This window comes from Pteropus medius, unplaced genomic scaffold, assembly GCF_902729225.1.
Source record: "Pteropus medius unplaced genomic scaffold, Ma_sr-lr_union100, whole genome shotgun sequence".
NCBI classification, from domain to species: Eukaryota; Metazoa; Chordata; class Mammalia; order Chiroptera; family Pteropodidae; genus Pteropus; species Pteropus medius.
The window spans coordinates 10,017,459-10,043,763 of NW_024347790.1; the positions used below are offsets into that span (position 1 = coordinate 10,017,459).

General features: G+C 35.9%; 1 protein-coding gene, 1 non-coding gene and 1 pseudogene across 5 annotated transcripts in view; all 3 read left to right on the top strand.

Moving 5' to 3' along the window:
* Positions 1-26,305, top strand: part of MYO3A (myosin IIIA) — a 186,539-nt gene that overhangs the window by 102,355 nt on the left and 57,879 nt on the right. For all 4 annotated transcript variants that reach the window (XM_039877584.1, XM_039877586.1, XM_039877582.1 and 1 more), the window contains exons 17-19: positions 11,807-11,933; positions 13,064-13,274; positions 16,327-16,474. In XM_039877584.1, the coding sequence (XP_039733518.1) occupies positions 11,807-11,933; positions 13,064-13,274; positions 16,327-16,474 (486 nt within the window). The remainder of the gene's footprint in view (positions 1-11,806; positions 11,934-13,063; positions 13,275-16,326; positions 16,475-26,305) is intronic.
* On the top strand, positions 8,512-8,630 carry LOC120614783 (uncharacterized; annotated as a pseudogene).
* Positions 16,171-16,276, top strand: LOC120614748 (U6 spliceosomal RNA). The gene has a single exon (XR_005656064.1). It is a non-coding gene; the product is annotated as a U6 spliceosomal RNA (small nuclear RNA).

The following is a 26,305-nucleotide window of genomic DNA, read 5'->3' on the forward strand; positions in this document are numbered from 1 at the left end:
TTGTTAAAAACTATACCCTTTTTCTCACTGGATTGACTTATCATATGTTAAGGCCTTATATAACATGGAATCTGTTTCTGATGTCTCTATTTTACCCACCAGTTTATGTTTCTGTTTCTATACTAATATTCTGTTGACTTGATTAGGGTGGTTTGATACTATGTTTTTCTAGTAAAGCATCCTACCTAGTAAGGCAAGTCCTGTTCTCACGTTCTTCTTTTCCTTGCTTTTCTTAGCTGTCGTCTGGCATTTGTTTGTCCATATAAACCTTAAGATCAATTATTTCAATTCTCAGAACGCAGTTGGAATTCTAATTAGAATTGTATTAAGTTTACATATTACTTTGGGGGCATTGTCGTTTTTATGATGTTCTGTCTTCTCATTCCAAATCATGATATACCTTTCCATGTGTTTAAATGTTGCTTAAGTGTTTGATAATTTATAGTTTTATTTATCTAGAACTTAAGCTTTATTTTTAAATTTCTTTCTAACTGTGTTATGGTTTTGAGTGTTATTATAAATGAAATATTTCTTCCATTGGTAGACTTTTCTGAATATATAATCATGTCATCAGCAAAAAGAAGTTTTACCCTTTTGTTCTGTGTTGTCAATCATTTCTTTTTCTTTTGTATTTTTAGAGCATCTAAGATTTAGAGTCTAAGTCAGTATTAAGCAATAGTGATTATAGCTTGCCCCCTGTCTAGTTTCTGATTTTAAGTGAAATGGTTTTAGTGTTTTGCTCTTATTTCTGATAAAGAACATTTATCACAAATAATTTCTTTTTATTGCTACTTTGCTTGAGGTTTTTATTAAGAATCCTGCTGAAATTTATCAGATATATTTTCATTACCTAATAACATAATTAAGTTTTTCTGTAGCCATTTGTTCGTATCTCTTATTATGTTGATAGATTTCTTAATGTATACTATCCTTACATTTCTGGAATAAACCCAGTGTAGTTAAACTGTATTTATTTCTCTTTTAACAAATTTCTGGATTCTGTGTCTTAGTGTTTTATTTAGAATTTTTGCACCTATGTTTATGAATGAGATTTATCTATTGTTTTAGTTTTCTTTTTATATCCTTATCAGATTTGAGAATTAAAGTTATGCCAGTAAGGCTTTTAATTTTTTTTTTCCTTCGTCCTATAAGAGTTTAAATCAGAGTTAGAATCAGTTCCCAATGTCTCTGAAGATATAAAGGACTTAGACAAATATAGCTAGGTCCTAACCAGTCGTGCGATATGAGAATTTCCAGGGAAGATACCTAGTTATCTGTGCCTTTCATACACATCCCAGATGATGCTCACCATTAGAGAAGACTGGAAAACACTGGTTTTTAAAACTTTGAATTAAGATAAGATAAAACTTAGCTGTGTGTGCCTCTTGTCCAGGGGCCTTTTTGATATTGAATCTTTAATTACCTTTGATTCTTCTATGACAATTACCTATTCAAATTTTTATTTTCTTTTGTCTGTATTTTGCTAAGAAATCATCGTCAAATCAGATGTCACAGATTTGATCGATAAATTTTCTTAAAAGGCTTTTAATTTATTCTGTAATTCTAGCTGCATTTCCTTTCACATTCTAATCTTATATATTTTTTGGCTTTGCTTTTTTTTATTTTTAACTCATCTTACAAGGGGTTTTCAATCTTAAAAACAAAACCCAAACAACAGATAATGGATACATTTATCCATCCTATAATTTTTTTCATTTTCTGTATTATCGATTTCCATTTTATTTTTATATATTTATTAATTTAGTCATTTATTTTCTTGTTTTTTTAAAAAAAGAGAATACTGGATATCTCTATTTCTTCATTTTTCTTATTAATAATGAAGGCATTTAAGGCTCTGAATTTACCCACGTCATAAAGATTTATTTCTGTGCCAATGGTTGTATTTTTTAATTTTTATAACAGTGTTTTGTTTAAAAAGCCTCCTGAAGGCTTTTAAAGAAACTTTCAGACTCTACTCATAGCAGTTTACTGTTTGCTGTGTTGATTTGATCCAGTGATAAAGAATATTTCACTCTGAATGTGAATCAGGCTTTTAGATGAACTCTTTTAGGAAACTAATGTGCAATTCGTTGAATTTTAATTTCATTTTCATAGATGACACTCCTGCAGCTTTAAACAGTTAATGTGTCTGTTTAAGAACTTTACTGTGATTCCTTGGGTTATCAGATCTAAAAGTTTGAGCTAAAAATAATACTTCATTCTTCTCTAAAAATTTGGAAAACTTTGTCTACAGAATATAAAATGTAGAGATGCCGATATAAGTGAAACTTTACCAAAATCATTTAAATTATGTGCAATGAAATTATCTAATCATTTCATAGTGTGTTTTTAAGGCAGAGTTGACTCCTGACTAAAATGGAAGGCTGCCAGTAATAACCTTTAGTTCATTGATTCATTTGCTTGCCAGAAAGTAATATTTTTAAAGATGTACATGTTCTTGCATAGAGAAAAGTTTGCATAGAGAAAAGTGCTTTTTCTCCAAATATGAAACTATGAGACCTTACTGCTAAGTACTACAGTATCGCTTCATCTTCGAAAGCTTTTGGTTCCACCGTGGGTGTTCTTGCTGCAGGCCTGTGGGGAGGATACTTTCAAGACCTTGACCCTGAGGAACGAAGTATGGTCTCTAGTAACTGGGTCATGTTGGAAAAGAAAGACAGTTAAATGATTTTTTCTTTTGAATTGAAATTAGGGTCTACCTGCGGGAGAATATTTAGGTAAATCGGGGTAATCTTTATCCATCAGGAAACATTTCACCTATTATAGTTAATCTTGCTAGTGTGGCCTTTCTCCGTAACCAAGAGGAGTTCAGATGTGATGGGGAGACTCCCTACCTGGATGCTTTACAGCCCCAGAATTTAGAATTCCTCCTTGAGTTAGGAATATACGTTGCTACTCTGTTTCTAAATGGATTAATTGGTTGTGGAGAGAGGCAGGTGAGAGGTTGAGGAGCCAAGGGAGATCTGGCAGGCTGTATCCAGGACCAACCAAAGAGAAGTAACAATTTTGGGGACCATAACTTCCCAAAGAGTTCTCAGTTTTTCCAGAACACTGTGAATTGCATGGACGAGAGGGAAGCAATGGCAAACTATAGACTCCTTGGCAGGCCAAGTTTGAATGCGTCCTTAGTCAAATTCTCTACTCACAGAAAGTCTTGGGCTGAAGCGAATAACTGTTTGGTTTAGAAATAGAAGCTCCAACTTGACCATCTTCATTTTTGAATGATGCATTCTCTCCATAGATTCACGGACCTGGTCCTTGGGCTTACAACTCCGGGTCCACACTGTAACTACTATAATGCAGTTCAAATCAGAAAATGCAATGGTTCTGTGGTCTCTAGGCAGAAAGGAGATAATTAGGGCCCTTTTCTCTGTTGATGCATTAGATAGCTTTTAGGTTGTCACATGGAACAAAGAATCCATTGTTTGATAAGATTCCTGAAGATTTAGGAGGAAACTTACAGACTCTGCTCTTAGCTGTAATATATAACTATGAAGAACTTTTTCCTGGCAAGGAAGATTCCTGCTTCTTAAAGTGACCAGTATGTGAAACTCATTTCCCTATTCTGCCTTCACAAAAGGAAAAAAAAGGCAGCAAAGATTGTCAAGGTGACTGGATTGATGTATGAGGACAGGAGAACTTGCTTGACCAATAAGTAATAGCCTTTGCTGGAGAGTTGAGAGATAAATGATGAGGACTGAATAGGAGTTGGACAATCGAGAGATTAGTAAATTTGTAGAACTTACTGTGGATAGCACATTGTAAAGAGCAGAGTGGCATACACCTTGCATACACCATGAGATTTTAGTGATGGACACCATATCATGGTGAAAACTGTGCTGTTAACCTCACCTTACTACTTATTGGGAAGGAGGTCTGAACTGTAACATCTGGAGTCAGAGGTGACCCTAATCCATTTCCTAATAAAATAGATATTTTTCATTACTAATGAAATAAATGTGTTTGTAATTAGTTCAGCTCTGGGAAAGGATGTCACTGACTCAGAAGGCACGAATTCCAGCCATATTCCAGGTGACGTATGACCACTACCCAGAAATTTCAGACGCACTATAGGAGAAGCTCCACGAGGTTCCACATGCCGCCCTGATCCAGACCTAATCTCATCCTTATGCTCTAATTCTGATGTTCCAAGTATCATCATAGGTAACCACTCAGGCCTTTCACTCTCATTCTGGCTCAAAGGACCAAGATTTTTATCCTCCCTTGAATATTTCAGCACATTAATCCTAGGTTGGCTGCATCAGGAGTGAAAATAGGATATTTGCTGTTTCGGCTGGATAACATGATGCTAATTAGTTTACCCTAACTCTGCCCTGACCCCAATCTTTTCCTGGGCATAACCCCTTCTGGGTGCATCTTCTTCACTTCCCCCTGCCAAATTAAAATTAAAATCTGGCTCCTCCCTTTCTGCTGCATCCTTCTCCCTTCAAGCTTCTCCCTAGCCTTGTCCTCACCTGCAGCTTGCACCTTTGGAGATTAGGGGGTATCCAGTTTATTTAGGGGACAAGTGAATAAAGAAAAAAGCAATATCCGCCCTTTTCTCCAATTCTCGGTCATAAGATGAATGTTGCTAGAGGTAGATGCTTCTTCGGACTGCAGTCTGGCTTTGTTGGCTGCCTGGCAAGGGGAAAACAGGAGAGGGTAATGGATCTCAGTGCATCCTTCACACCGAAGCATCCTGTACGCCAAGCAAGCATCCTGTTCTGACCAGGGGCCAGGCCTCTCTGTACTTCTTTTCCCTACTTTTTGTCATTGGAAGAGCTGATCTTACCAACTCCCTACCTGCCCCCACCCCTCCCCAGGTTGCTGTCTTAGAAGCAGGGAATCACTGTTAATTGGTTTTGTTTACCTCTAAGCCCCACTCAATAGAGGTAATGTTTCACTTTTATTTGGCTCAACTCCTTTCTCTTGCTTGGTGAACTAATGTTTAGTAACAAAAATGAAACCAGTCTTGCAGCTAGCATCCAATGGCAAATAGAATTCATTTATTTAAAACGGTATATTCCAAACATAAACATATTCTGTTTATTGAACACCCAAACATATAGCTTACAAAAAAAGGAAAATATAGCATCTGTCTCTAGAGCTGAAGCACAATTACTTCTAAATATTTTGTGAAGACTTTTAATCTGGTTCAAGGTGACTCTCTTAGGATATGGTGGTCTCTCTTCTAAAAGCAGAGACTCAGAATTAACAGGGCAGACGGACCCAGTTTGGAGTCACTACAATTAAACCAAATGGATATTTACTCCCTTTTTATCCCACTCCTGAATTTTTTATGTTCTCCTACTAGCTTCCTTAGATATGTCCTTGTCTCAGTAGCTACTTTGATTCCATGTTGGAAAGAGGCAACTTTCAGTATCAAGGGAATTAGCATGATTCTCGCATCTTCTAAGCATAGCTTCCTCCCCTCAATTTTCTGCAGCACAGTTTCTGATCACTCTCCAATACAGATTCTCTGATTTTTCTGATTGGTGTTGGCAGTACCCACCATATATATGTCCTCTTAAATATTTCTAGAGTTTACTATTCACTTGTACATTTGTGATTCAATACAATCCAGGCAAGTTAACAGGCAAATCAAAATCGGATAGTCTCTAAAAATAAAACAGAATGGAAATGAAAAGCTCTAAACTTTCTAAAACATATGATTTCCTGCTACAGCTTTATGATTCAACTCATTTAGAGGCATTTTTTACCATGTCATGACAGGAATTTTTGTTTCCTTATCTGCACAGAGTCATATGTCTTATGTCTAAGATAAGAATGGTTTTTTTTCTGCTTTAATTTTGTTTCCATTTCTTACAAGAGTCTAGAATCACCATCCAGTACAGTTTCTTTGGATTATCAGTTATGACTTTAGTTATGATCAGATAATATTTTCGAAAGAACTTTTTGAGTATTTTAAAGCATCACACAAAGTGTTGAAATTCTGTGAAATATTTTATTTTTTAAAAATTGTTTTTGATCAGGGTGGGAAATGCATATTAGTCCACTACAGTCATTTGACAATTTAAAAAATAATTTGATACCTTGGCTTTATTCAAAATGCATAAAATCAGTTACTATTCTAGAATGTCAATGACAAGTTTCTATCACTTAAAGGAGTTAATAATTGGCTTTTGGAAGAAAGCAAATGGGCTTAGTACAATCTTATTCTGATAAAATCTGACTACTAACTCAGGACACAAAGCCTGAGACCAAAAAAGGAGACAATTAGAATTTTCTAAAAAGTTCTGAGAAGAGCAGAAAGTGTGAGGCAGAAAGTAAAGATTTCAATACAAATAAGAAAAAGATTGTCTTGAAAGTGAGGGAAATTTTACTGTGACTTGACTGACTCAATAGAAACAGTTTGGTAAGCATTCACTGAGTGCCAGCTGTATACCAGGCTCTGTGCTAGGAATCAGTCATATGAATTTGTCAGTCTCTGTCTTCAACAAGTTTATAATCTGATGGAAGAGACATGCACTAAGCATAATTTCAATAAAATGTAGTCGATTTCATGATGAGAAACAGAGACTGTTACAGAAACATGAAGTCTTGGTGGTTGATCACTGGACGTTTCTAAGAAGAGATTGTGTGTAGGGAAGGGGGCGGGGCGGGGAACAGTGAACTGGAACTAAAGTATGAAAATAATGTGGAACTTGAGGCACCTAAAGGAGTTTAGCTAGCCGAAAACTCTGTGAGAGAAAAGTAGCTGGAAATGAAGGTGCAGGTACATTGGAAGAGGCAGAACCTTCTTTTCATGCCTTGCTAAGGAGCTAGAACTTTATCTTCAAGGAAATAAGGGCCATCGAAGGATGTTAACTGGGGACATAAGATGATCTGATTTGCTTGCTGGAAGAATCACTGTGACAACTGTGTGGAAGAGGGATTGGAGACGGGCAAGACCAGAGGTAGAGACTAGTTAGGAGGAGCCCGGTACAGAGGCTGAGCATGTGTGTTGATCAGGTTCGTGAGTCTAGACATGAACCTGATGGGCAGTTCCCCCGTTAGTTTTTAATGTTCAAAGGAGGCATATTTTGGATAATTAATTCAATATATTAATGATTTTCAAACTAAGTACTTAGTATTTTTCTTAAGCTTTTAATTCTGCTCACACATCTTTTTTCCTGTAATTTTTTTTTTTCTTAAGAGTAGTTTTAAGTTCACAGCCAAATTGATTGGAAAGGAACAGTTCCCATACACGCCCTGTCACACACACAGCCTTCCCCACTGTCAACACTGCTGCCCCCAGAGGGGTACATTTGTTACATGCGATGAGCCTACATCCACATATCACTGTCACTCCAAGTTCATGTTTACATTACGACTCACTCTCAGTATTGCCCTTAGTTTGACTTTGGACAAATGTTTAATGACATGTATCCACTGTTACAATATCATATGGAGTAGTGCACACGGAGAGGTTTCACTGCCCTAAAATTCATCTCTGTGCCACCTGTTCATCCCTTCCCGCCTCTAACTCCTGGCAACCACTGATCTTTTTACTGTCTCCATAGTTTTGCCTTTTCCAAAACGTTATGTAATTGGGATCACATAGTAGGCAGCCTTTTCAGATTGTCTTCTTTCACCTAGTAATGTACATTTAAGCTTCCTCCATGTCATTTTGTAGCTTGATATCTCATATCTTTTTAGTGCTAAATAATATCCATTATCTAGATGTACCACAGCTTGTTTATCCAGTCACCTACTAAAGGACATCTTGGTCACTTCAAATTTTGGCAATTATGAATAAAGCTGCTACAAACATCTATGCACAGGTGTTTGTATGGACATCAATTTTCATCCCCTTTGGGTAAATACCAAGGACCTCAATTGCTACATCATATGATAAGAGTATGTTTAGTTTTGTAAGAAATCCCCAAACTGTCTTCAGTATGGCTGTAACCTCAGTGTTATGTTACGTTTCCACCAGCAGTAAATGAGAATTCTTGTTGCTCCATATCCTCACCAGCATTTGGTATTATCAGTATTTGGTATTTGGGACATTCTAATAGGTGTGTAGTGGTATCTCATTATGGTTTAAATTTGCATCTCTCTGATGACATATGTTGTGGATCATCTATTCATAATCTTCTTTGCCATCTATGTATCTTCTTTGGTGAGGTGTCTGTTAAGATCTTTGGCCCACTTTTTAATTATTTTTTTTAATTGTTGAGTTTTAAAAGTTCATTACACACACACACACACACACACACACACACACATATATGTATATATTGGATATATGCGTATATATATATATGTATATATATGATAACAGTTCTTGATCAGATGTGTCTTTTGCAAATATTTTCTCTTACACTGTGTTTTGGCTTCTCATTCTCTTTACACCTTTTTTTTTTCAATTTCTTAATTTATCAATCTTTGTGTAAGAATAGAAATAACTTTCAGTCAACTTTCTTCACTTAACTCATAAATGTAGCTTTAAAATGCCCTAAACAGATACAATTAAGTTTTTTTCAAATCTATGGCCATGTCACCCTGAACAAGCCCAATTCCATCTGATCTCGAAAGCTAAGCAGGGTCGGGCCTGGTTAGTACTTGGATGGGAGACCACCTAGGAAGACCAGGTGCTGTAGGCGTAAAAAATAAAAAACAAGGGATTGTAAGTTGACCAGGTCCTTGCAATCTGTGAGATCAACCAAGAGTTGCCTCATCTAAAAAAAAGTTTTTTAATGAAAAAAAAATGTCTTCAAACACCTGAAACTATATAAAAATTTAGTACTTCCCTGTCTTTCAAATATTGCAACTGACTGACACACAGGCTTATAAGGACTGGTAAGCACTTTCCAAACTTTCTAATCATATAACTAAATCTTCTTAAGCACTTAGACTTATTAGCCATGAAAATCTAATAATTTAAAATTATTAATATAGATCAAGTCATCTTATACCTTTGAATATGATTTGCACTCAAATTATGTTATACTTTTCAAATAAGAATCATGTGTATTATCAGATAAGCATTTAGATTCAAGTCACAAGACTAATTGTCAGATTTTTTGCTTTGTGTCTAACATTACCTTCAGTTTTAAACTTTTAAGAATAAACACGTTGATTGTCACAAGATTACATGTCTTATTCATAAATTTAACAAAAAAGCATTGATACTGTACTCGTTCGCTAGAACTGCCGTAACAAAGTACCACAAATTGGGTGGCTTAAGCAACAGAAATTTATTCCCACACGGTTCCAGAGCCTAGAAGTCAGAGGCAAGATTGCATTCTTCTGAGGGCTGTGGGGAGAATCTGTTTCACGCCTCTCTCCTGTTTTCTGGTGGTCCCCTGGCCATTATTGGTGTTCCTTGGATTGCGCATGTATCACCCTGATTTCCCTCTTCTTCTTGACGTGGTATTTTCCGTGCGTGTGTCTGTCTGTCTCTTCACATGTTCTTTTAGAAGGACGTCATTCATTACTAGATTCAGGGGCCCATCCTACTCCAGTATGACCTTATCTTAACTAATTACATTTGCAATGATCCTGTGTCCAAATAAGGTCACATTCTAAGGAGTCAGGACTTTAACATGAATTTCGGGAGGCACACATTCAACCCACAATCAATACTGTAGATTCGATTTACTTCAATACCTCTATTCTTATGTTTTCCTAGAGTTGTGAGCTAAGGCTGAAAGTTCAGAGTCATCTTCGAGAGAGAGAGAATTTAAGACTTTGTCTGGGACCTAGGTCCTGCATGTCTCTAGGACAGGGTCTCTCAATCTTGACACTACGTACATTTGAAGCTGGATACCCCTTGTTGCGGGGCTGTCCTATGCATTGTGGGAGCTTTAGCTGCATTTCTGGCCACAACCCACTAGATGCCAGTAACACCCCAGCCCCATCTGTGACAACAAAAACTGTCTCCAGCCATTGCCAAATGACCCCTCAAGGCAAAGTGGTCCCCGATTGAGAAACGCTTTTCCAGTATGATTGATTCAAACCACAGATCTGAATATATTCTCAGAGCTGTGATTTGAATCATCGGGAAACCATAAACCATATGTTCACTATTTCCTTGGATTCAACCAATCCCCATACCTTATGACTGAATTCTGCATTCTTTTTATAACTCCAGGCTCAAAGGCTATAGTTTTAAACTCATTATATCAGTAACACCCATATCAAGAAAAAAATATTTTTTAATTAAATTAAACATGAAATAGGATCAGAGCCATCAATTACTATTGCACTTGAATGTTCACAGAATCTCTTTTAGAATCTATACAAAACTCTCTCATTTTCTCCTTAAAAAACTGCTTTTCCTCAAGTGTCAGAATTCAAGCCCATGGGGACATATTCTTATTTTCAGGGTTGTTTTCAGTCTGATATTATAATATGTTCAGGTATAATTATTCATCTTAAATTACATATCTATTCGTTTGAGGATATAGTCTATTTAGTTTATCATTTAAAAAACATAATTCGATAATATTGTTTTCTATCTTTTTATTACAAAGGTGCACTGTTTTGGTTAGATCGTGAATTATGGTGGGCTCAACTAAGGAAATGTTCCATTTTACCTTCGGAGCAAGTTACACATTGAGGCTGACAAAGACAACAAGGAGGAAGGTGTTTTGTATTACAGCATTATACGTCATGTCCCAAAGTCACTTACAAAGACACTTTTTGAATATAATGTTTTGTAAATCAGATACATCCTATATTTTATAATGAGCTATAAGGTGACATATTCATTCTACTTTCCCTGGACACCACGATATTCATAATCTACCATAAAAAGCATACTTATTCATTCATTACGCAGACCTTGAGTCATCGCCAAACATGAGAAAGCAATGGGCTAGATATTAAACAGGGCCTGTGGACCAGCCGTAGATCTTTATCTTCAGGATCTTTAAGTTCAGAAGCAGAAATGTTGTTTTTTACATAAGAAACTATAACAACAATGAGATACCACTACATGCCTATTAGAATGAGCAAGATTCAAAACACTGACACCCAATGCTGGTGAGGATTCATTCAACAAATATATTTATATATTTATTTAACATACATGTTATATATGAATGAATAAATATCCCTGAAGATATTTTTCATCTCCAGCATTTATCTTGACTCAGAATGTTGGAGTGAGTAAAATAATCATTTTTAGTTAAGTATAGGTGCCAGGCTAAAATAAATGCAGCAAAATAAGAAAACAATAAAGGATTTTATTTCCTGTTCCTCACTGTACCATTTAGGATTTTGTGATTAAAAAAAAAAAAAAAGCAATTACTGTAAACTCTAGGCTTTAGTCCAAAGTTCTCATGCCTAGTCTTAAACCACGCGTGTCTTTTGATTTTAGTGCTGGGATCTTTGGAGTTTTCTTCTTTAGCTATCCTTTCTCCACACGTACAACCTCTCTTTTAAGATGACCTCAAGAAAGATGCGCATATGGAAACAACCACATTAAGTTCCAAAGTTAAGTTTCACATGGAGAGATTTCTCTGTGGCCTAATGAATTAGATATTTCTGCTGCCCTGAGGGGAGCTCCTCATTTCTACTTTGTATTCATATTTGCATTCATAAAATATTTTTAGCACTCCCTGGGTAACAGGCACCATGCTCACCTCTGAAGATAAAATCGCAAGCCCCTGCTTCTCTGGAACCTTGCCTACCTGGGTCCTTAGTCTGACATCATAGTCTGCAGGGTGACCATCTTATTCTAGAGCCTAAAGATTCTTCCCCAGGTTGTTCCCAGCTGCAGTCACTGCTCTACTCGACAGAAGAATGATGCTAACATTTCTGTGCTGTCTTTCAGCAACTCGGAAGTATATACAGTATTCTCGCTGCCATCTTGAATGTGGGAAACATTGAGTTTTCTTCTGTGGCAACTGAATTCCAGACTGACAAGAGCCACATTCCCAATCATGCTGCGCTGGAGAACTGTGAGTTCTGTTCTCTTCCATTCACAACTGAACTCTTAAAGAGAGTCGAATGACATACTGTTTGTGTCACATAAGGATAATTGCATGATATACATTTTTATTTGTATATTTTTTCTAATTTATACTTGCTCAGCAACAACATGAGATGTTTTAGGGTAATTTTCATCGGGCCAAATGCCAACCCATCCTGGGCTGGACCTGTCCCAGGTCCTTGTTATTTCCATCCCACTGTCTCTGGAACCAGCTTGGCAATGCAGCAGAACAAATGTCTGAGATTAGCATGTAATGATTGGCGTGGACCTGGAAACCTGTTCTAATTTTTCATGTATTAAAAAAACTTAATTGGCACATAAGATATTAGATTATCAGAAGTGGAAGGAATAACCAGAAGACTCCAAAGATAAGATTCAAATCTCACCATCTGATCATAATTAGGAGAATTATCAACAGCTAACAGAATGAATTACAATAAAGGCATGTTGTAGGTATGAATATACTTAGAAATAACCAAACTATGATGAATAATTATCATTAAAGACTAAATAATGTTTATTTGGCCATCAAGTTCTACCAAATTTAGCAAAGAAATATGTAACTGAAAGGGACTATGGTAAAAGGTATATGAATGTCAGGATAGGTTTATGTTCTTTGGGTTGAATATGAATGTCTTTTTCTGTTCTTTTATACTGCAGAAGGTACATAAAATACATTCATTTGGGTATATCCCTAAAGTCTACGTTACCTTCCAATTAGTTTTTACATTTTGAAAATGTGTATATAGTAATGGTATCCAAATTATGCTATCTATTCACTATGTCTTAAATTACTTAACATAATTCAGTGAAATCATGTTGGCACCACATAACAAACACTCGCATGTACAGACATTTCACTCTGTCAGCCACTTTGCTTTGTGCCATGCTATATTTTATAGCAGCCCACAGTTGGCCAGTAGAGATAGATAGTGACAAATGGTCAAGATTATTAAACAATAACTGAATTTTACATTACAAAATATTCACATATTGATTTCATGGCGTTTGAAGAAGGTCAGTTAAGACATTTTTATTCTCTGGGAAGTTACTTCACTGCTATAATATCTTCTAACAACAGATCTGTTTCTTTTTTAGCTGCTTCTTTGCTTTGCATTCAGCCAGATGAGCTACAAGAAGCTCTCACCTCCCACTGTGTGGTCACTAGAGGAGAAACCATTATACAACCCAATACTGTAGAAAAAGCTACTGATGTCAGAGATGCTATGGCTAAAACTTTATATGGCCGTCTCTTTAGCTGGATAGTCAATCGCATTAACAACTTGTTGAAGGATGACACATCACCAAGGTAAAAATTTTTATAGAAACATTTTTTCCCAAGTGTCAGATGATGTCAATCTATTTTATATTTTTTTAAGTTAAATTTATTGGGGTGACATTGGTTAATAAAATCATATAGGTTTTAAGTGTTCAAAATTCAGAATACATCATATGTATATTGCGTTACGTGTTCACCACCCAAAGTTAAATTTCCATCTGTCACCATATTTTGACCACCTTTACTCTTATCAACCTCCCCCGCTCAGAGTCCCTTTGAAGATGTTTCTAATTGGTATCATTTAATTTATGAAAGTTATATTTTAGTAGATCTGCTTTATTTCCTAATAGTACCACTTCACTGTGCCCTGTAGCTAAAAATTCTTTTAATTGTTGGAACATAAAAACTATAGCAACATAAATAAACATAATAGAAAGTGAATTTTTAAGGTGACCTCTTCCTATCAATTTATATGTCTTTTAATTAGAAGGTGTACTGTGAAGTATATACCATTTTATACTTGTATAAAATGTCAATTTGGCAGTTTTAGTTTTTGTTTCAAGGATTTGAATTAAATCTTGAAGGCACAGGAAAACTTTTTCTTATACTTTAGCTCTTGCTATAATTCCGTAAAGGTAGGTGTTCTGGCCTCCACTGACATTTGGTTCAGAAATGCTCCAAATAACTAGTAAATGGAAGGTCCAGGATATGAAGAATGGTGTTATCTGAACATAACTCTATGCCTACCTGGTACCTCATCTTAGAAATAAAGATGCCAGGGATTGCACAAGATTTAAGTCCTTACATTTACATATGAAGTTTTGCTATGCCATAAATTATACAATCTTTAGAAATCTGTATATTAAAAAAAAGATGGACATCTATCTTTAGATCACCTCGTCCATGCTTGCTTACTAAACATAAAAGACCGTTTTATACACATTTCAGGCATGCAAGTCATTGTTATTTTTCCACTATATTCACACCACACCATATTATTATCCAGTCAAAATTATCCACTCAGAATTGCTTCTTTACTTCATAGCAACTGTACCATCTGACTGGATCTGCCAATCACAATCCAATTTGCATATTAAAATTTAATGGTGAAATAGTTTGTATGTTCATGTGTGGCCACCTATATGATGCCAAGCTTTCAGATGAAAATGAAAAAATTCAAAAAATTTTTAACATCTATATCTTCCATAGAATGTAAGATTGCTATTCAGAAATTTGCCTCATTTCGTTAGTTATCATCTGCATGTTTGGCACCAAATGGTACCTAGAAGAGTACGACTTCTAAACAAGTGATCTTTTGAAAATTCCTCTATAGCCAACCTGCTACATGGCGACTTTCCTTCCCATACACTAGTGAAAACTATCCAAATCTTAGACTTTTAAATTTTTTTACAAAAAGTTTAAAATATTAAAACGAGGCCATCATAATCATTTAGTTCAAACTGTTCTAGATTTACACTAAGATTTTGGAGAGCCCGACTTCTGTGTCAGGCTTTACCACCAACTGGTTGTGTGGCCCTGGGCAAGTTCCCGCATTTCTCTTGTGTCTCTTCCTCCTCAGCTATTAAATGAGGGCATGGAATGACAAGTCAGTGCTCTTAATTGTTGGTAAGTATCTTGGAGCCTTTTAAGAACCTCTTGAAAATAATGTCCTTCACTCCAAAATAAAAAAAAAAATGTATATATTGACACATATCCACCAAAATATTGCACACGATTGTGATTTCAGACCATCGAAGGCCATTAACAGATCCTAGTTTGAGAATCCTTGAATGAGATTATCTCTTAGGTCCTCCCCTTAACATATTATTATACAAGTTGAATATTTATGTCTGTGAGACTCTTTGGGATAAATAGATGCTAAAAGAATAATCATTTTGACTGAAGCAGCATAAATGTTAACTTAATCACTTTGCCTCGTATAACCACATAAAATTACACTTACTACTCAAAAGAGGAACTTTCAATAGGATAGCTTTCCTTTTGTCAGTCTCATCACATATTCAAAGTGTTCTGTATCTCTGTGTTCTAAATTCAGTCAATTCCTCCCATTATGGAGAGCATCCTTCTTCAGTTCCTAGCATGCAGTTGCCAGCTGTCATTTACAAATCACTGCCTCACGCAACACTAAGAGTAACATAGTTATGTAAATGGTAAACACCAAGAGAAATATTTGTACTTCCCTTTTTAAATTCACATGAAAAGAACTTGGCAATGCATGCATTCCTTGCGGGAAGGACAAACTTTTGGGCCACGTATCTAACCTTTAGCGAACTGAGGTAACCATTCTGGAGGAACATGAAAGAATGCATTTGGAATATGTAATTATAAAATAATATTTAATTGTATTTTAAAATATTTAATTATAAAATCAATCCACATATATTTATATCTTCCTTCAGGTTACCATTTCTTCTATATTAAAAAATTGAGTGAATGACCCAATAATAAATAAGGATTCTTAAAAATAATTAAAATATTTTTAGCAAGATGTTTTAATTGTTGTCCTAAAATTAAAGACTACATATACTCTTTGACAAAATTTGTGCTTTTCCGATATGGTTTTTACTGAACATATTTTTGCTGTGTTCTGAGTGCTTAGCCGGGTTTTCCTTATGAATCATTAATCGCTCAGAGCTGTGATCTTCTAGTAAACCCATAGGAAAGAAGTTTCTTTTGTTCAAGTATACAAGATAGTAGAGGAACGGTTTCCGTAGTGCAAAAAAAATATTGACCATCTACATATTAAAATCGATGCTCCGTAATTTATGTTTATGTTCTATAAAGGGAAACTGTTTAAATTAAAACTTTCACTCTTAAGTATGTATGCTTAGTAGTTTCTTAGCTAAATCAAAACATGTTTCCTGAGACGCCCTGCTTTACGTTACCTCTTAAGAAAATAAACAGGGTACTCACTTCAGCAGCACACATACTAAAATTGGAACAGTACAGAGAAGATTAGCATAGCCCCTGCGCAAGGGTGACACACAATTTGTGAAGTGTTCCATATTAAAAAGGAAGGAAGGAAACAGGACTCCAAAATAATGCCTCTCTAATTTTCCAGTGGGAATGGTGATGAACTGAGCATTGGCATTCTGGATATATTTGGCTTTGAAAATTTCAAAAAAAATTCCTTTGAGCAGCTGTGCATTAACATTGCAAATGAACAAATTCAGTATTATTTCAATCAACACGTGTTCGCATGGGAACAGGTAAGTCTGTGTATACTATAAAGATGCATGCATGTGTATGTTATATACAGAATTATACTAATGAAACAGGACCTAAATCATAGGTTTAAAGCCTTAAACATTTAATAAAGACAAAAAGGGAATTTTTCCTCCATTCCCATAGTAAAAACAAAAACAGACCAAAAAACTAATATGAATTAAGTGTTTCTTGATATGTGATGTTGATTGCACCCTTCTCCAAAACTTAGCAAGCCCGAGCCCTTGCAGAGAAAGAAGTTGCCTTTGGAAATTTAAGTAAAAAGATGCATCCAGCTGTTTCTCTTTCTGCAGACTGCATTGCTGAAATTCTGTTTGAAATTTAAATATCCATCTAAAATGCGTTAAACTTCAGAATTCCAGTAACTAGGCAACAACACAAGATAATGGGTTTGATGCAAATGCCATGAAACGGTAATTTTGTCAGGGTACAATGTGTAATTTATGATTCAGCTTCAAAAATATCCTTCCTTAGAGAAAAATCAGGGACTTACTTGAATTGCATTTGGCAGAACTGTAGTAATAAGACTACTTAAAATACTTTATCAAGTCTAAAAGAAATAGTCATAGTCAATATGTCATTTGTCTCCTTTAAATAACATTAAATTGGTTTGTGTTTACTGATTACAACTGGAGTTTTTATTTAAATTTGAGATAAATTAGAAGTACATGAACTTTTTTTGATTTAAAATATTTAGGCTTATTGAGAATTAACTTTGAAATTGCATTTTGAAAACAGTGGTCACAAAAGAAAATGCTTAGATCTTTATATGTCTTAGACCAAAAAAAAAGGACATAAATTTAAGATTTTATCTGTGTTTTCCCAGCTCGTACCTACCACAGGATCTTGTTCTGTCAAATATTTACTGTCTCTCTCTCTCTCCCTCCACCCATACTTGCCCGCTTTTCCATTCCTCTCCATTAGTGCCGTCCCTTAGCCTCCTATTATGAAATGATAAAATCTCTTTAAAATCTTTCAAAATAAAAACCCTTCTCCACCTGGCTTGTCTCTGTAGCCGTGGTCCTCTCTCTTCCCTTCACAGCCAAGCTCCTTGAAAACCTATTCCCAATATTCATTGCATTGCATTGATTTCTTCCCCACCAGGTGCAATGAGTCCCCGGCATCTGGCTCTGACCTCTCCACTCCACCAGAACTACGCTTCCTAATCTCATCGGTCATTAGTATCAGAAACATTTTAGTCACCACATTATTAGCCTTTCTGTAATTTTCAACCCTGTTAACACATTTCCGTTTCGGGAAAACCCCTCCTTTCGCATCCCTATAGCCATCTTTCTGTTTAGCTTCCTCTTTGATGGTTTCTTTACTCTTCCTGCACCATCCCCTAAAACAACAGTTCTCAACCCTGGATGCATTTTAGAATCTCTTGGGGATCTTTGTAAAATTCCAATGCCCAGACCCTGCCCCAGACCAATTAAATCAGATCTCTTGAAATAAGACCCCGGCACCAATATTTTTTAAGCTTCCCAGTGTAGTCCAGTGTTTAGCCAATGTTGAGAATTACTGGCCTAAATGCCAGCTCCCCAAAAGAGTTTGATCTTTGACCATCCTTTCATACTCACTAGGAGAGATGATTTCTTTCCATTATTTCAGCCATCCTCTCCAAACAAGTGATGTTCAAGTCCTCATCTTCAACCCACCCATCTGTCTGAACTCCTGGCCTCCACTTAGGACAGCTTCCAGAACTTTATCCAGAATAGAACATATCATCTCTCCCTCTCACTGTCTTCTTTCTCAGTGAATGGCCTCTCCATCCACTTTCTCAACCCAAAAATGTTATATTTCATTTCTCATTACTGAAATCCATAAAATCAGTGATACTTGTTCATCTCCCTCCTCTGTGCTCCAATAAGTATATTTTACAGAGCAATCTGGTTTACATTTTTGCCTTTCTCACTAGGATATAAATACCCTGAGGTCAAAGATTGTGTCTTAATTTTTTTCTCTTTTTTATCTTCAGAGCCCGGCATATAGCACGTGCTCAATAAATATTTATTAAATTAAGGTCATCTTGCTTAATTGCCTCACAGTGCTCACAGAATCCATTCTAGCCAGAGACTGAAACAAGTAAATTTTTTTGGTTTGGACTTTTTGATAGAGATTTATTAGCATTACCTGCTTCATAGAACCAGGTGCATTTTCCTGTATTTCCCATCTGGTTATTTAACAGCTTCTGTTGGTATACCTCTGTTATTTTTCTCTTCTGAGAGTTGAGGTGAGAACCTAGTGTTATTGGAATTAGCCTTTAAAACAATATGCAGAACTTTCTTTCAGTAATTATTTGCTTATCACTTTTTACGGAATGTTACAATTTGCAATTCACTTTGATTGATGGTCTTGAATTTCATCTATGATGCTAATGCTCCTAATTCTTTTGTCTTTGGGTTTGCTACAAGTGAAACTGTTCTATAAGGCCCTTTTCAAATATCCTTGAGTGGCTTTTAAGACAAAACAACTCAAAATTGCCCCCACCCCAAAAGATTAAAAATTTAACTAGGATCCAGGATTATACAAAGCACTTTGAAGAATTAAGAACATTCTCAATCCTTTTAAGAGCCTTCCTAAGGTGACGACCCAAGAACTCCTGCTTCATAACATTAATGACCAAGTATCGGCAGCTGAGTATTTGGGGATGAATGTGTGATCTGGTAGACACAGGATTAGTCAGTGATTCTCTTGATTTTAACATGAAGGTGCACGTTTGTTTTCTGGGTTTTTTTTTTTACTGTCACTTCCCTGTGAAGGCAAGAAATGTAACTGATCGATGCTACCTGTAGCTGTATGTATTACACAGATAAATAGAGAACACTTACACTAATTTATATAAATGAGAAACAGCTAGCAAGCCAAATCATTGATTAAAGTCATGGTCACACTTTTTTTGGCGAAATATAATCACAGGTTTGACCTCACATAGAGCTCCTTTGTTTAATAACGGCATTGTTTCTTATCAGTAAGACATACTGTTCTTCATTCCACGGACATACAAATGATCTGGCCAATCTGAGCAAGACAGAAGCTGAGGCAGCACCTTCCCTGATGAAACAACTTCTGGTCTCACTTAAACCAACAAACATCTTTATTGACAGTCCTACAACATTGGAACAAAAATATAGGATTGCTGAAAGCATTTCCTTATTCAGCTGAAGCTCAGTTTACATATAGTTTACACTGGGACACTCTAGCACAGCTGGTTTCATGAAGGTATTTTGAATGTCACTTTCCTGTTACTTTCCATTAAAACAATAATCATAGATGACAGAAAAACATTTTTAATGAGTTTATGACAGTGACCTAATCCACAGTTTGCTGGGTAGATAGTTTCCTGTTTCTTGGAATGGTTGCCTCCAGCTTATCATTACTTTGAACATGTTTTTAAATCCTGGAACCCCATTTTCAACTTGCCATCAGCTCTGCCTCCTTTTTCCTTATCACCTATTTTTCTAGGAACATAAATTGTATCCCTCAGAATCTCAACACCCAACTGAGAACATCCAGAACTTGTGTCCTTTTTTTCTCCTTATTATCTAGATATTTAGAATATCTAAGACAGCTGGTCTATGGTAGCATTATTTTTCTACTGTGTATATAGTTCCTGAAATTTTTCTGGTGTTTGATATTTCATAATATTTGAAACTTGCATACTTTTCCAGCACGAGAACAACCATTTTATATGTACTGAATTTAATAAAATTTAAAGTGATAATTTGCATCTGAAAACCATAGTTTGAACATTAGATGATACTCTAGGTCCCCGCCGTGTAAATAAACAATGAGGAGTATAGTTGTAATCTTTTAAAATAACAAACTCAAACTCTTCTAAATGAGTTGCAACTGAAAAAGTATGTAATTTTTCTCTCAATATTATTCACTCCACAAATAGAGTATTCCTATTCCAGCCTTCCCTGTTACATTCATGTAGAGTTATTCTGATGCACACTTTCATATTTTTCAAAAAGTGTTTTGTTAGCACCTCAAAGGACAGCAAACAAGTTGTTCTATTTACAATAAAAGAGGCATCTTTCAGCAAAATCTCACAATACTGAATCTCCACAATAATTATCTAGCCAAGATTTGGGGGAGGGGGTGCTTTTTTCATTTTCCGGTTTTCTTCCATGTATAAGAGAGCTCAGCTGTAATTAAATGTGATAGAAAGCTTGACATTTTCTTCAAATTTGAATCATACTGGTGCTGTAGTGGTAGTTTTTGTCCTGTGTTTTAATTTTGCACTGTAGTATAATTATGGTATAGAACATACTAAAAAAATAAATGGACCTTGTTCCTTACAAGTTTATGTTTCAGATCAAAGGGAATGCACACCAACCATTAAAGTCACCCATGGGCATGATTTGAATTGGAACAAATGCCACTGTTCTTTAGGGCCTTGATGATACTACAAAGCATTGTTCTAGAATCCTGAAGATGCACTCTGATTCCTTATATGCCTGTTTCTACCTAGGATAAGCTTTCTTACCCATTAGTGCAGCTCATCTTTGTGGCTATTAACTGAAGTAAAGTTCATTTTTAAAGTGAGCTATCAATATTTCTGTGTATACAGGAGTAAACCATTACATATATTATTTCTATATGTACCCATGGGTTTAGAATTAAAAGTCAGGAGTCATTTTATGGGCAGGAAACTATTTACAGCACGTAATGGAAACAATAACTGCAATTATGGCTCTGGCGTCACCTGGGCAAAGTGATGTGTATGACTTTCATCCCCAGCTGTTCGTATCTTAAATATTAAAGCGTTTGAGAGTTTTGAATGTGGGCTCCAACACATAATCTGTGGCAATCAAAAATAACAGAAATTCATTCAAGTATATAATATCTACATTTTCAACTCTTTTACATCATAAAGTAAAAAGAATCAGTCATGGAATAAAAAAAAAAATGTGGATAATTCAAAATAAACCCCTTATAAGTGTCTTTAAATTGTTTTGCTTGCAAAGTATGAATTTTTATTTTATATTCAACTTTCTTCCCTATTGAGCCATATGTGTGCTATGGTGGTAGCTTTTGTCTTACGTTAGCTTTCAACTGATAGAGGCTATTTTTATTTTTATAGGCATTTTCTTTAAGCATTAAAATAGACATACATTTAAGAAACCTTTGATGCAACAAATCCTTCTTTTTAACCACTTGGCCAAGACTTGGGTTGCTGTTTGAGATCACACACAAATGTTGCTTAAGCTTCTCACATACTGGGAGACCATAGAAGTTGATATCCAAATGCTTAGATGTGTGTGGGGCAGCCCCTGGCTGTGGACGTGTCACCTTCTCCTGTGCCTCTCCCCTCATCCCTTGCTGCACAATCTGTTTCTCTTTCATCGCTGAACTTGGATCAGCACCCTGAATGTGATGTGGGAATTTGTGGTACTCATTTGATAATTTGATAACATTTTTTAAAATCTTTTAATTGTGATAAATAATAATTTTCAATGAGGTATACAATTAGGAGCATAGATCCATACAATCACTGGAGTTTTCTATATGTAAGGTTAGAGCATTCTATTGACAAACTGAAATAACATTTTTTTGGTAAAGATTTAAACATGACATGAAAGAGATATCGGTATATGGAGAATTAGATTTCTGAATTCCTAACTAAAATGCCTCCTAAGCCAATACCTGTCAAAGGAATAGAAATTTGCAAACTCCTTTATGGCTTTTAGAGAGTTTTCGAGAGTAGGTATATACACAAAATTAGAATTTTCATCTTAACATGCATTATATAACTTTTTCTGAAAAAAGAAGCTGCTCTAGGGAGCACTATTTAAAATTCCTCCAAAGTTCATTCAACATATGTGAAATAAAACATGTACATTTTATTAGGAATTATACGAAATACTTTCTCATTGTCACTTATCAAATTCTGAACCGATGTCCTGTGTCATCTCAGGTGAGGGAAGATCAATATTCCCACAGACCAACAGGATCACTGAGATCAGCTTTGAATAGAAACACAGGAAGAAAGATTTCAAATCATGAATTTTACTTGACATCGAGTTCAGAGTTTTACCACATGCATATTACCACTTAGTTTTCTTCATTTTTAGCTTTTTAAAATAATTACTTCAGTATAATGTTATCACTAGAAATAATATGTCTATAGAGAAAGAAATGATAAAGCAAATGTGGTAAAATGTTAGCAATTGGGAAATTTGGGTAAAGGGAACATGGGAGTTCTTTGTACTATTGCAGTTTTTATTTGTTTCAAATTATTTCAAAAGAAAAAGTGGCATAAGTTTCTTTTTTTCACTATAATAAACATATTCGATTCACCCCTAAATCCTAGATTTTCAGCCTTTACAATCATCCTCTTAGGATGAAAAGGATTTTTGTCAATAGTTAGTATGAGTAACTTCTCAATGGTTTCTTTCCACTGCGAGAAATGTTTCTACAAATGTATATACTCATATGAGCAGTTGGTGAGTAGGAGTTCTTTCACTAAAAGACAGACTTCAGGGACTCAATATGTTTCTGTGGCTTCTTTCCCTTTGTAAATATTCTGTCAATGGAACATTTATTCATTAAGTTTTACAACACCTTCAGGCAGTTTTGGCATTTTGAAATGTTAGAACCGGAAGAAACCTGCCCAAGGCTACAGGCTGCTCAGACAAAGCCAGAACCAGAATCCAGGTCTTGTGATACCTATCCTGTCTTCTATGAACAGACAAATAAGCAAAGTTGAGAAGAAACAAAGTAATCTCTCATGCAGAAGGAGAGGGTGCTCCTTCTATTTAACAGAAAGGAAAGAAGGGAGGAACAAGAGAGGGTGGGAGAGAGGAAAAGAAAGAAAGAGAGAGACAGTGTTTTCATCTGAAAAGCCAAGGAGAATCAACATCAGGCAGGAAAGAAGGAAACTAGAGAGAAGAGTAGCACTAGGCAGGTGTGGGTGGTGACAGACCCATAGCAACTGGAGCGACCAGAGACCACCTAACAGGAGAGTACAGTACCAGACGATGGGATGACTAGAAAAGAGAATACACAAAAGCAATGAACTCCTCGAATGTTCTTTCTAGGTTGGAATGGAAAGGCAGAGAGAGCACAGCAGAGACGCTGCCTTTTTCATCTTTACTTCTACTTTCCTAAGCCCCATCTACCTCGAAACATGCACGTAGTAGGTGTGCCTCAAATATTTGAAGACTTTCAGTGTGTGACATCTTCTACAATGACCTAAACAGACGTGCCCACCACACAATGAGGTGAATTTCAAATGCCCTCTTTGGACAGAAGTCCCATTCATTCTTCCTCTCATGACTTGAAATGAGTAGAACCATTTTTTAAAATGGACTAAACCTTAAAAATAAAAGAGATACACGTGGTTGGGTGGAATAGAGAGTGATTGGTTGGGGACAGGGGTTGCCGATTCAGTCTGGGAGATGAGGGAAGGTCTCTGCAGATGGAAGACCTAAATGTTGTGATATTAATTTGTGCTGAGCAATCTGTGTTTAATTTTCCATCTGCCGTGGAAGCTTGAAGCCTCTCTCAGCCTGTGGTGACCACCCTTCCATGCTGCCATGTGACTCTGAGGACTCAATTTAGTCATCTGAACTCTCTCCTGAGGTGACACTTTGGCCCTAGATGTTTAAGCTTGCTGTCTAAGCCACAGGTGTGGAGGTGCCCCTCCCATAGGCTTTCTTGCCACTGTGTCCTTTAATAACCCACACTCAAAATTCAGTGAAAAACAAGGGAGAATTTGCCTCCGCCGTGAGGTTTTCTCGTGTCCAGGTCTTATGATTTCCATTGCCTTCTTCATATACTCTCAAAATGATCATTCATCTTTTTTGAAAAGAGAATTCAGGCCATCTGAACAGAGTAGGGATTATATATGCTAAACAGCTCAGCTTTACTGCAGTTTATAACTCTACTGATCTGCTTTAAATGTATTTTTAATATATAGGCATAGCAGAGGACTTTCTGAAGAGTTATGAGAGCTCATTTCTCTGCATATGCTTAATAACAACTAAGCATTTTGAGATCATAACTGCTATAAAATATATAACATTGTTTTAGTCATGGCCATTTTACTAAAAATGCTTTAGAAATCCTGAGTAATAGCATCTTTTTCTCCATTGGTTTGCCTGAAGTCCATAATACTCGCAAGTATCTTAAAGGAGATCTCATTGTTTTCTAAGTTACTCATCTCTGTTCTGCGTGACCTGCCACAAAAGCGTTCAGTGGATTTTGACACTGCCAAACAGAAATGACAAATGCATTGATTTAGACCTTAACCTCGTGTGCTTTCTATATAAAACATACAAAACCTCCTTTGAACTTTGCAGTTGCCATTAAGCTACAACACGCTGTCAGAATAATGTGTCTAATAGTAAAGTAATTCCAGGTCTACGTACTTCTCCCAAGGTTACCTTCAAAGGACAAAGCTGTGGAACTTCAAGACATCGTTTCCATGTTTTTTTATACTAGATAAACTAAATGTCTTTCAGGCGATGTACCTTTTAGACCAGTAGGTCCTGCCTCATTTTTATGTATTAGATTTTGTTTTATTTAAAAATATACATATATCGTTTCTGCTGACACCTTTGAAATGAGATTTCAATTTCATAAGGCTCCAAAAGTAGTGATTAAAACTTTCACTTATCAAATGCCCCACCTGCCATTGGCTACATTCCTCCATGAAGTTGCCAGAAGTAAATTCTCTTTCTCTGAACTCTCGTTATACGTGGTGCATAGCATTTTTTTTTTTTTTATGATGACAGTGGTTAATGAAATTCAATAAGTTTCCACTATACACTTTAACAGTAAGGCATATATATATATATTTACACTGTGTGTTCACCTCCCATAGTTAGATTTCTTTCTGTCACCACATATTTGGACCCCTTTACCCCATCTACTTCCCCCCTACCCTCTGGTAACCACTAGTCCATGAGTCTCTGTTTGTCCTGTTCATTTGTTGCTTTTAGGTTTATATCCCACATATAAGTGATATCATGTGGTTTTCAACTTTTTCTGTCTGGCTTATTTCTCTTAGCATGATTATCTCGCTAAATGGTGCATAGCATTTATCTGTCACACCTTAACCTTGCATTTTGAATAGTTATTTACTAAACTTATCACTCAAGTTATATTTTAAATCCACTGATGTCAGGGAGTTTGTCTTAAATATCTCTTTATCACCCATCACAGTGCCGATTATAAGGTGTTTAACAAACACACTTAATGAATTAAAGAATATGATAAACTATATTGAAATAAAATACATAAATGAAAATAGCCTGTAATAATTTTAATTTGTGAATCAGGCAGGACACTGCCCAAGTCGGTGGTTATCTGACACATTTCCCCAGTAATAGTTTCTACCTGAGAATAGGAAGTATCCTACATGTAAACATTGCTACAAGTCATCGTTCAGAGGTCATGCGTGTCCTTAGAGCCTGCGGCACTGGAATAGGGACACGGTATGAAGGTAAAGTCATAGAAACAAATATTTGCATAATTCTTCATGTCCCTTTTGTAAGATAAATCATCAGCACCTGTGTTGTGCTGGTATCATGATCATACAGGGATTATTGTTCATCGATTTTATCTTATGCATCTTATACTCAAAAGCAATTGATTATCAATGTACCAGATCTTTTTACTTTGTTAGATGAAGAGTGTAACCTCCATTGAGTACATGGGAAATGGAAGTTTCTAGAGTATGAGAATTTCAAAGGCTTATATGGCTAGTTAAGTGGGAGAGCCCATATGAACCTTTGAGTTCTGAGTTCTTAATCCACTGGTGTTCCTGTGACTCCCAGCTGTCCCCCTACTAACTGTAAATGTTA